We start from the raw sequence: 12,336 nt of genomic DNA, 5'->3' as shown, positions 1-12,336 counted from the left end.
AAGACAAAGTTCGTAGCTGTGATGAAAGGATGGACCATTTAGAGACTGCCGTATCCAGGGATCCATCCCATAATCAGCTTCTAAACGCTCACACACTTCTGAAGATGTGGCATTTCCCTGAATGAGAGTCCTGTATGTAGGTGTACACAGGCATAAATATTACTAGGTGATCGCCAAGAAGCAGGGCAAGATTATTTTTAATCCAAAAATTCACTACAATCACAGGAGGACTCCGAGTACAAACAATTGAATGTACTCCACGGTTCACCAGGGGATAGACCGAAAGCAGACATTCAGTTTTAACTTGAGCACTGTGGTACCAAGTGGACAGGCATAACTAGTCAAGTTTTCCTAGACTAGAAATCACTGAAAACGTGGTCATAAGACAGTGCTCATAGAGGAAGCATTTTCAAACAGACCATGGAGGGATTTGCATTTTAAGTAGAACCAGCAGGAGGAGCACATTCAGTTTTTAGCACTCTCTTTTTTAGCATTTAGAAGGGTTTTGTTGTTGTTGCTGTTGTTGTTATTGTTGTTTATGTAGTGTTGGCTTTTAGAAATTGATAAAAAAGAGTCATAATGAAGTCATTTAATATGAATTTGTTCATATTAATATGAACTCAAATATAAGGTGCTCCAGAATTGTAAAACTGCTTAGTGAAGTCAAGGTTCCACCATGTCTGGTTTCGCAGCACTGCAGACTCCATGAAATATTTGTCAAGGATTTATTAATGGTTTCTTTAGATCTGAAAATATGCTAAATACAGCAATGATTTAAATATACTGTTATTCTTCTCTATAAACGGAATAATAGGACATATCAATGAAAATAATAAAACTTACTTTTAATAAACATTCCAGACTTTTAATATGTACTTGGGATTTAACTATTACACCTTTCCATGCACATCCTAGAAAACATGCACTGATTTAATATTTCATCACCCAAAATGCTTGTGGTAGCCCTGAAAGCCAGAATCTACCCCACTGCCTGACTTGCTTGTAACTTGCTTCAAATGACTCATAGCCATATCCAAACAGGTAAAATGTTCAGAAGATAACAGTTTCCATGGGTATTACTATTAACAACATGTTACAGTTTAAGTACAAATCAAAATTGACTTCATGCAGAGACATGCTATTTTGGGAAACATGAAAGATGTATTTTCATCTACTTTGAAGGCATTAGAGTTTTTTGATATTCATTATTAGATCCATATTCATATTCATCCAGCTCAATAATTAATTGTAAGTCCCAAAGCTTACAGGGCAAGTCAGCTTAAAGATGTATTTCTCATTTTGAAGCTCTCTTTCCCCCTGACTGCTGCATTTCAACAAGGATCTGAGGCTGTTGCTTAGAAAATTAGAATTAAAATTGTATGAAATTATATGAACTACACACACACATACATATGTGTACATACATGTATGCATATATACATGTATGTATCTATCATATATCTTTAATTCCATCTTTCTATGAGTTAGGGCATATTTCTATTCATTTAAATATACTTCAAAAAATCTTTCATGATTTTTTTTATAAGTTAGGCATTCAATAAAAAAATCACAACACAAAATTCAGATCCCTTTAACAGGTGAGCACTCTCCATCCATTTCTGTTGATTCTGCTTTGCATATTTTAGTTTAGAATTCCCAGTAGCCTAGCTTCTTTCTGGGAAAAGAACTGCAGATGTTTATTCTAACAAAGGATGAGCCCTGCTGTGTTGCAAGTAGGATCCCCTCCCCCAGGTCTATGAGGCTAATAAGATTTAATTAAAGACATTCTCCATTGTGTCATTAGAGCTCCATGCTGATTGGACCTCACAAGGCTAGCTACTGTGTCAAAGATTGACTAAAGGACATTTCATGTTTAAGGATGAGACGTGCAGGACCTGGTCTGAATTGAAGCACCCACTAAAACAATATGTCCTAACTCAACATGGCAAAGTCGGTAACGTTTTGGGTTAAATACCTTGAAGCAACAGTGAATTGAGAGTCCTGTGAATTCCTTTGGCTCTTGCAGGTCAGGAGCTGAGAAGATGAACATCTGAAATGGTGTTAAATCTATGCCTGTGGGCTGGCGTTCTTTGTTGCAAATATTGACAGAAAATAAGGAGGAGGAAGGAGACTCGCTTAGGCAATCATTGCCTTGAATTAGGATTTGGATATCCTCAATCAGTGGTAACATTTTTAATAGACTTTGGCTGACATATTAGTGAATCTGCTACAGACCAATGACAATGTTGCTTTTATTTGATGGTAAAGAGATAGTGTGTGCTTGTGCTTCTCTGTTAGTTCAGATTGAATTCCTTTTTCGGGACTCCATCTATCTAGCACATCCTGCAGGAGCACACCTTCGCTATCCATGGACGATGCCTTGGCTGACCTAGAAAGAAAGCAGTTATCTGGGTTACTCGGTGCAATATAGAAACAAGAAGAAAAGAAAGAAGGAGGAGAGGGAGGGAAGGGGAAAAGGAGGAAGGAGAATATTGCTTGTGACTTCTGCACTTCTTTCACCCTGAGGTAAAGTGCATTATATGATAACCAATACCCCTGTCTTATTAAGCAGGTATATACATTTTAATCCCATATACTATTACCATTCATTTTTAATTGCTCCAACAACAAAATCTTCCAAAATGATGAATTTGGCTTTTAATAGGCAAATTCTCCCACATTTTAGGCAGCTTAATTGTTTTTAGACCAATCTACAACCACAGTTTCAGTGCCAGTCTTTATAAATATTTGCTGAAGTATGGATTACATTGCAGAATCAAAATATGTACGTCTTAAGCATTTCGGTAGTTATCTGTGTAGGCTAACAAAAATGAGAGAATAATAAATATAAATTGATTTGACTATTCAAAAGGAGGAGCCTTATGCTTGCATTAACTATATTTTTTGTATTATTAATGCAACCCCAAAGTAGTAGCTCTCATTCTTCCTGGCAAAATTTTAAAAAGTATGCTCTTAATTTTAATGAATATTGTTTTGTGTATGTGTGTGTTTTCCTGTGAGTCTGTCTACAGTGTTATGTTGCTTTAAAATGTATTATGCTGATGTTTACATTTTCTCTTTGGGTAAATTAATTAAAACATTGGTATTGCAAAACAAAACCAGCAGGAACTTATTACTTTATTATTGACATTGTTCTTCCTTTTCCTAGAACAGGTTTCGGCCCAGCCGTAAGCCTGCGTTCGGTGGCCATGATTGATGCTCTGCTCACACTGTCCACAGTTTCTGCCTCATGCATCATCATCAGGCCCCTCCAACACGACCGTCCCGAAGCTGTCCTACTTTCTGATTCCTGGTTTTTGCTGGTGATTCATGAGACAGAACAGTAAAAGGAAAAAAAAATCTCACCTTGGTGTTTCACAATGTATCATTCTCTGTGAGAATTCTAGTTTTGTTCATCAGATTCATGCAAATGTAATATTGATTGACAGTGATGCATATAGATCCACATGTACCACGTGCTACATGGAAAGCACTAAAATGTTCTATTAATGGCAGAACACACACTGATTATAAACTACTTTGAAACTGAAGTGAAAAGTTAATAAAGACATTTTATTATTTTTTTTGTTTGACTTCCAAACTCTTTCTTGTCCTCCATTTTCTGCTGACACTACCTGTATGTAGATGTGTTGTGTGCACACATTTATGTGTGTGGGGCCAGAGATTAATGTTGGTCCTCTTACTTTATCATTCTCTAAGTTACTTTTGAAGACAGGGCTTCTCACTGTACCTGGAGTCTGATTCTGTTAGACTGGCAGGGCAGCCTGGTGTAGGGATTCCCCTGTCTCTCCCTCCTCAGAAATACATTTGATTTTTGTTTGTTTGTGTATTTGTTTTGTTTTGTTTGTTGTTGCTGTTGTTGTTTTCACATAGTTACTAAAGATCAAATTCAAGTTCTTGTGCTTGCAGGGAAAGCACTTACTGACTGGGCCATCATCTCAGTCCCTGAAGTTATTTTTAAGTGCACTGGTCCTACAATATTAGGAGATTAAATTGTTAATTTTCTAAGCCAAGGTCTCTCATTAACATTGGCATAACAATTGAAAATATTGCTCTGTAATTTTTATCATCATGAGTATTAAATGCAGAGAAAGGGGTCCTTTATAAAACTGAGGTTTATTTAGCCGTTAGCTAGATGAACACGAAACCATTTCCGTGAAAGCTTTCAAATTCAGAAGCATCCAGGCCTTAAAGAGCCAGGGAAAGAAAGTCTAATGGTCCTAGGATTGCAGGAAGGGAGCTGCAAGTTTGTGATGCTGTCTTGGAGCTTCTATTACCAGACATCAATGTTATCCCCATAGGTTTCAGGAACATATAAATGCCAGGGAAGGAGTAGGTAGACTTCATAGGGTCGGAGACACAAGCTCAAATGTGGGATTCACCTGTGAGACAGAACTCACTGCTGATGAATTATTGCAAAGAAAAGACATGTCCGAGGGTTACTTTCCCCATCAGACCGGACCTCTAGGTTCACCAGCGAGGTCGAAATAGCAAGAATGCTCTGGTAGACAGGTGCTTCGCCAACCTTAATGGATTCCAGGCACTCACCTGGGTATAAGGCTTGAACCAATAAAGATCAGAATGGCAAGATGGGCAAGGTACAGCCCTCAAGAGATCAGGTGAGCACGCTCTGCAAGGCCTCTGAGCTGTGACCCATATGCAGAGTGGCCCATTTATAAACAGTTCTCTCAGGCCGGCCAGCTCAGGGTTGGAGAGTAGTGTCAGTGGTAAATAAGCCTACAGTCTCCGAACTCCACTTGGGAAGTCAACTGTGTCATTTTATGTAAAATTTAAAAAAATTTCCCTTACTCATGGCATTTTAAAGCTAGCAGCACTTAAGATAGTATCTTTAGGTCTATTCAAAAATATATTTCAGGTTCTCCATGCTACCTTGTCCTTCCTACTTTCTGCCTATGAATGAGGACTGAAGTCAGTGCTGTGTAGCTGTAAAATCTAGAATGAATGAAGTTTTAGTTTGAAAAGATTTAAAAAAAAATAAAGACAGTATTTGGATTGAACAATAGAGGAAGTGGTACTCTTGGTATGGGGAAATCATTTCTGTTTTTCTTTTCTAAATACACTTTAAACATTTAGTCTATTCATTTAAAATGAGGTAATAAATATATTAGTCAGTTAGCATTACATTAAACTACATAAGGTCAATATCCATTACAGCTAGAAGGCTGAGCACACTCAGCTTTGTAACCGGGTGATTCTGCACATCCATGAAGATGTTAAAGGGAATTTCAGATGGAGGGATGGATGACATTCCAGGGGAAAACAGGAATAGTGATGGCACCAGACTTAAGCTCATTCCTTCCCACGTGTTATTGCAAGCTTAGCTACTGACACACTTCCCTTATTTACGGTGGCAAATATCGCCACTTCAAAGCTCCTAATTTTGGTGTCTCACGTAATAAAGATGGTCAAGCTCTCTCCGATAAAAGCCAACCCACGCACAGTACACGGAAGGGTGCACATCACCAGGAAGTTGATCATCATTGTAGGGCCCCTATGCTTGGTGTGACTTCCGACTCTGAAGTTTATCTTTGGGCACTGAAGAATGGATTGTCATAATTTCACAGTTCCAAACGGTCCCTCGGTGCCACCAAATTCCTATAAGGAACACAAAACTTACTCCCTCTCCTTGTTTGTTTCTAAGGCGTTTTGTCTGTCAGATGCTTCTACTCTGAGGAAATCTAATGTCTCATCAAAATCTTTCTCGACAAACAAGCACCTCTGTCAGAAGTGTCTTAATTTCTTATCCCAGAACGTTATCCACACGAAGAGTAATAAATAATTCATGTCACTACCTCTTTGTTGTGTGTCCCTGAACTGCACAGAGCTGGGAGGCTGACAGCTGGGTCAGGACCAGGCACCCAAGATCTGACATGACACACAACTAACAAGTTCCTTTCAGTTTACCCCAAAAGAAGACAACCGGTCCAAAGTGCAGAAAGAAATCCCGACCCAAAACGAGAGCGCTTCTTTCTTTTCCCCTAAGTGTTTGCTGTGAGCTGCTTTCCGACCCACAAGCCCTGGTCATTTTACAGGACTGCCCAGCCCCCTTTCTTCCTCACACTCGCTTGGCCATTTACGCCTGGCTACGGATCAATATGAGCAATTCTTGGAGAAATACGATGTCTCCATGACAACCAAGCCACAAATTCTCAGTGGAAGGCAGTGAGACCAGTAGCCAACCCTCCAGAGGTTTCTAGGCCTATAAGGGTAAGATGTCTTAAAATGCAAGGATGGACAGAGGAAAAAGCCGGAGCAATTCATTCTTTATTACCAGTTTAATGACGCCCGATGTATGGACCGCTACTCTTTTTTCAGACTCTTCCCCGGCTCCTGTATTTTCTAATTACTCTCGCTTTTTTTTTTGACATGTTCTTTTGTTCATAACTGTCAGATGGTTAAAGTCATATCTAAATTTTACCCTCAGTCCACTTGTGTTAAGGCAAGGCAGAACATTTGAAATGGCCTTACATTGATGCATCATGCTAAAAACACCGAGTGCTTAAGTAAACACTGGACTCTAAAGATTTACCTTCCTGACAGAAGGCTTGATGGGAAACAGCTCACCAAGAACTTTAAAAATCTAGTCAGAATTAGACAGTTTCAGTCCAGACTAGGAAGTAATCGTAAGAATAATTTTCAGTATAGACAGCTAACATGGCCATCACCCCTCCCTCTTAAGGTGAAACGAATTGACATTTTCTTTGGATGTTATGTCAGGGAGCGGGGCTAATTTGTTCTTTAACAATTTCTGTCATAAAAAGATGCTGTATCTCTGTGCCCTAAGATGCAGAAGAGAAAGTGTTGCTGGGATCGGGCACGCAGCTGCAGCTCATCTTTTGAGGGCTCCTAGTGCAGTGGAGGGGGCCGATACACACTTGCCATTACCACTGGGCCTATTGGGGTTCCAAGATGACTTAGGGGACCTGACATAGATTGCAGGCTACACCTTTCACTGAAAATTAAATCTCAGTATCTCTCCTCCGGGAAGGATCAGGGGACTGTTTGCAGCTGCCCCCCTGTCAGGGAAGGCGACACAATTTGGAAATCTCTTAACTAAGCTGACAGCCTACAGAGAGGATGAATCAAAAATATGATACGAAGATCAGCGCACAAAGATGTCAGAGGGTGGAGGGGACACTGTAGCTACGCAAAACAGGAAAGAAATGTCCAACCCGGAGAGATAGCTGACTCTTTCAATCATGCTAATAGGTAGATACTAGCGTCTCATAGCTTTTGTGACCCAACAATGTCATTCAGTTTTTAGTAACAATTCCTTTTTTACCCTTTGTAAGGAACTAACCATTGGAATTGGGCATGCTTCAAACCAAAACAGAATAATAATAATAAAAAAAATCCCTGTTAAGTTGTTCTGGCTATCTTTTCTTGGTACATTTTTCTATCTTTCCTTTCCACAAAGAGACATAAGCAACTTTGACACAGAGTAAATCTTCCTTCCTGATTAAAGGTTCTTAAACAATTGTCCTCCCACTGTTTGACCATACCCAGCCCTGTTTTGCTAAAGCCCTTTCTCCCAGTCAGAGTTCTGTTTGCACAGGGAAAGGTAAAGAGATTCTAGTGGCCCCGATTTGTTCCTCTCTGCTCTTCATCTCTGCATTTCTGCCTTTCTCTCCTTAGATCTCATTATTTGAAATATTTGAAATGTCAACATTTCTCTACTTTCCAAAGCTTCTGTGTGGATTAAGCAGTTTAGCTTAGAATTGATAATGAACTAATGGTGTCAGCTTCCCTTCGCCATCATAACGTCTTTGTACTTTGTCCAACTGAATTCTTGATGAAAGAGGAAAAGATAACAGCCCCACACTGTGACCTCCTGGGGGGGGTGTTAATTTGAGAGTGCAGCTGCTAAGAGCCAGCAGCTTCCAGTGTCCTCCCCCACACCCTCCCAAGGACCCCAAAGCTGTGTCAAATTTATCATTTTATACTTGACTATGTTTAAATGGCTTCCACCTGCACTCTCCGACTCTTCCAAGACACATCTGTCAAGAATGTCCTCTGTATCTTGGAAGTTTGCCGAGTTCAAGTCGTTGCCATGCTTGACCGGACTGACTGAAGCTGTTAAAAAGAGAGAAAGGAGAGAGAAAGAGAAAGACAGCCATGAAAAAGTAGCAGTGAGCATCATTAGACCATTTCAGACCCACAGATAGTGTGGGGCACACTATGGAAACACAAATAATAAATTGAAATAAAGTGTACCCTCTAAGTATTTATTGGCAGACACGTAATTAGTTGAAAAATCCATAGATGTGACTTTATCTCAGAAGAAAAATAAGCTTCTGGCTTTGGCTTAAAAGCTACATAGCTACAAAGTGACAAAGTGATGCTTTCGAAGTAGAAATCGTATTTTTAATGCATAAATCTAAAACAATATAGTCAATTAAGAGCACATGGGCACAGAGCAAAGCACATCAGCCAACTCAGTTAGAAAGCCCAGCTCTGCCCCGTGGAGAGGCTTCTTCTGTAGGTCCAATCCCAGAAACAGAGTCTTTCTTTGCATTTGGCTCTTTCTTCATCTCACCGAAACCCATGGCACCAAATGCATGCATGCAAAAAATCTTAAACAAAGGAAATCTTCAAGTATAGATGAAAACATTTCACATGGGGATAAGAGGGCCCAGTGTTTGTAACAATAGGTTACCCAAAAACTTTTCACAAGATCATATCCTAAGTAGCAACAGGGACTAGAAATGGAAGCTGGCACCTGGCTCCAACATTTCCTCTAAGTTCATTATCAATACCAACTCTTCAACATGCAGATTCAAATATCTGTGATTTTCCACAGGTTGAAACACCTGCTGTAAACGACATACTTGAGCAACACATTCTCATGTAACCTCTGCTTTAGTCAATATCTGCCAGGAAAGGTGGGTCTACTCAACATGAAGGTATTCAGTGTACAGACCAAACTGAGTACCGATCACACAGAACAGGTCACACCCACTGATCTGAAGTTGAATGCACACACATTGTTGAAGATATGCATTCCTTCAAAGAGTAAACATGTGCACACCTCTATTCATAAATGTCCTCATATATGCTTATATATACACATGTATACATCATTGAGTATATGTACTAATATAGACATGTAAACATAAACATATACCATTGTATTTATCTATACATGTATATATTTATAAACTAATGAAAATACATATGTATACATCTATACACTTCACACATGTATATGCACATATACATACTACTTATTGCATATACACATTCATATCTATAATTACATATATAGATATACTATTGAGCATGTCTATATAGTAATATTTATACATATACACATTATCAAATATATATAACTCATATGCATACAAAGATTCATTTATATACACAAACACATACTACTAACAATATATATACACTTATATAAACATATGCATCTGTATATATATACACATATATGTATATCAATCATACTACTATGTATATAAATTCAAATACACCCACACATACATATATGCATTTATAACTGACTATGCAAATATACTTACTCCTGTATATATACTTACACTTAGGTATATACAGAGATATACTTTTAAAAGCAGTAGAATCTTATGCTGCTTATGTTTCTATAGTACATGCTACTATACTCTTCAGCTCTTGGTAATACATCATATTTATAAGTAATCAACACAATAACAAACAAAAATACCTACATAGCTCTTATAGAAATTGTTCTTAGACTCAGGGTCACTGTTGCTAAACCTCCTTCAGGACATGAAAGAGCCTGGAGCCCGCATTGCTTCACACACTGGATAAGTGACATCAAGGTGTCCTGCTGGAGCCCCGCAGGAATCAGCAACATCAGCACTCTGGGCTCCCATTCCTCTGTGTGCTCAGACCTGAGGCCCAGCAGTGACTCTTTAAAAGAGGCTGGTAGCAATTCTAGTCACACATCCCCTGCAGACAGGGTCAGCAGCCCTCTGGGAGTCCAGAGAGTAGCTATACTGTGAACGTTGGGCAGTTTATGGAGTTGCCATTTCCTATACACCTTTCCTTTAGAAGCAAACACAAGGGAAGGCTGATATTCTTATTTTAAGTAAATATACCTATATTTTCATTTTGTACATTTGGATTTTCTGAATCTGACTCCCCCCCTCCCCAAAGTATAAGTCAAGTCTGTTTCCTTCATTTTCTATCATATCTACAACAGTGCCTGGGCCACAGGGATTACTCTCCAAGGATTTCTGAAATGAATGAGTGGATGAGGGACTGAAGCAGAGGGGCCAGACTAACTGTCCTCATAAATCAAGAGGATGTGTGCTTTCAAGAATGTGTGTTCAGTTAGATCCACGAGAAGGCTACTGCTTCATACCATGTGGCCAAGTCTGTGATCTGCAATAAAATGTCTCTGTGCCCTGATTGTCACCGATGTGGCTTCCTTAAATTTAATTTTTCCTCACTTTAAATCACACAGGTTGACTATTTTTGACCTCATGGATTTTTGTGAGGTGTTTAAGTGGGATAGGTAAATGGAGCAAAGCTACAGGAAGCTATTATACTAGTCAACATTTACAGTCTTTTTACATGGCTTTTACCTTTAGGTATCTTGTTAACTTTCTGAAGTAGTGATGGTGGTGTTGGCAATAAGGGGTGGGTCACACAGATAAATCTTTTGCTAAACACCCATGTGGTGTCTCTATTTATGTGGGCAAGCATGTTGCCCTTCTTATCTAACATACCGTTCTTTCATGATTGAACACCATCGTCATCCGTCCACGTAATCATTCCTCTAACATATCTTCACCAAACACCCATTATTAGAAATGCTATTCTATCGGGTTCCTACCCCTTAGCTCTGAACTACTGGCTACAGACAGAGTCTAGGACAGGGGAAGCCATTATTTTCAGATGTGTACCCACCACCGAACTCTAGTGGATCATTCCGATTCATGGTCTCATAGAAGGTCTTGGTTAAACTCGGGGAGTCAGACACACACACACACACACACACACACACACACACAGAGTATAGGTATAAGAAAGAGATTAGCAGGGAAGAAAGAGACTAGAGGGTAGAGGTATGAGATCAGTGTACTACTGTGTGAAATTGTCAAAGAACACATTTAATTAATAAAGCATACCACTGTTAATTAAGAGACCTCCAAGGGAAGAGGGCATGGCATTAAAAGTGCCCACAACTGTTATGAATGGCAATAGATTAGATTCAGCATGAGAAGATCTACCAAATGATTCCATAAAGTTACAGAGTCAGATCAGATCTTTCGGGAACTGAGTTCAGCAGGTATCATGGAGCTACCCTTTGTCTTGACTTCTGATTTCTAAGAAGTTTGGTTCTTGTGAGGGTCAATGTTGAAGAAGGTTAATCAGGTACCTTCTTTATGGGAGATTAGTCTTTAAATCTAAAGTGGTGCATGATTCTCCATCCTTTCCTGGGTGGTTCACAGAGTATCCAATTAAACTTACTGTGGAAGAAGGGACGATGCCTTGACAATTGGGAACGGCGGGCTTCCAAGAGGTTAATTACTGCCAGTCTACCTTTCTTTTGTTTGTTTGTTTGATAGGCTAATCCTTGTGATTGTCCTTTTGGGTGCTTCCTGTGGTGTTTTCCTCATTAAACTCTGACATGATGAGTGGCTGGGGTTCCTCTAATGAACCATTTCAAAACCGGTACAATCAAAACACATTGATTTGGTGCTTATTATGGGCATAGCTCTTTGCTGGACCACAAGGGGCAAAGAAGTGAACATACTTTCAATGGACCCTCATGCAACTTGTGATCTAGATGCTGTGCAACTAGCAAAATTAGTCAGGAGCTCTAGAGCCTGTGGTCTAAGGATGACATGTCTTTTAGGAGGGTAGAGAAGTTCTCTACTGTAAAGGACTAAGGAGCTGAGGTTTGACCTAGGTGTCCTTGAATGGGATTGTGGGATAACCAAAGGGAGCCATTCACACCAAAGACAAAGGCCTAGATACAGATATGGCCAAAGACTTACTAAATATGCTATGTAACAGACTTGTTTGATGCTACTGTCCATTTGGGATGTTTGAAATGAATTCTCCATATTTGTCTCTTGGAGCTGTCTGTGAATTGCTGTTGTTGGCTAATTCTTCTCACCTATAGAAGTAGCTATAGACAGGTTTTTTTTCCTTGACCTAGATAGTCAATAATTTGATCTTTACTGATGGAGGGCCCATTTATCACAGTAGCCATCCTTTCACTATACATATCGACCTTTTCTTATCAATACCACAGTCTATTTGTAGCTCATCACTAAAGTTCTTGGGTGTTTTCGGTAGTTT

The 12,336-nt window shown here is 39.3% G+C and overlaps 1 protein-coding gene across 3 annotated transcripts in view; it reads right to left on the bottom strand.

The window, feature by feature from the left end:
* Window positions 1-828: 828 nt before the first annotated feature.
* Window positions 829-12,336, bottom strand: part of Wdr72 (WD repeat domain 72) — a 168,825-nt gene continuing 157,317 nt past the window's right edge. For 2 of the 3 annotated variants that reach the window (XM_085844785.1, XM_085844787.1), the window contains exons 19-20: window positions 8,011-8,115; window positions 829-2,389 (exon numbers count right to left, since the gene is read on the bottom strand). In XM_085844785.1, the coding sequence (XP_085700911.1) occupies window positions 2,334-2,389; window positions 8,011-8,115 (161 nt within the window). In that variant the 3' untranslated portion in view covers window positions 829-2,333. Of the gene's footprint in view, window positions 2,390-5,505; window positions 5,638-8,010; window positions 8,116-12,336 lie in introns of all 3 variants that reach the window. The other variant, XM_085844786.1, reaches the window with a different exon arrangement.

Source organism: Mus caroli, unplaced genomic scaffold (genome assembly GCF_978045245.1).
Source record: "Mus caroli unplaced genomic scaffold, Mus_caroli_1 scaffold_11, whole genome shotgun sequence".
Classification (NCBI taxonomy): Eukaryota; Metazoa; Chordata; class Mammalia; order Rodentia; family Muridae; genus Mus; species Mus caroli.
The sequence above is the reverse complement of the archived record's forward strand: the minus strand, read 5'-3'. Positions and strand labels throughout refer to the sequence as shown.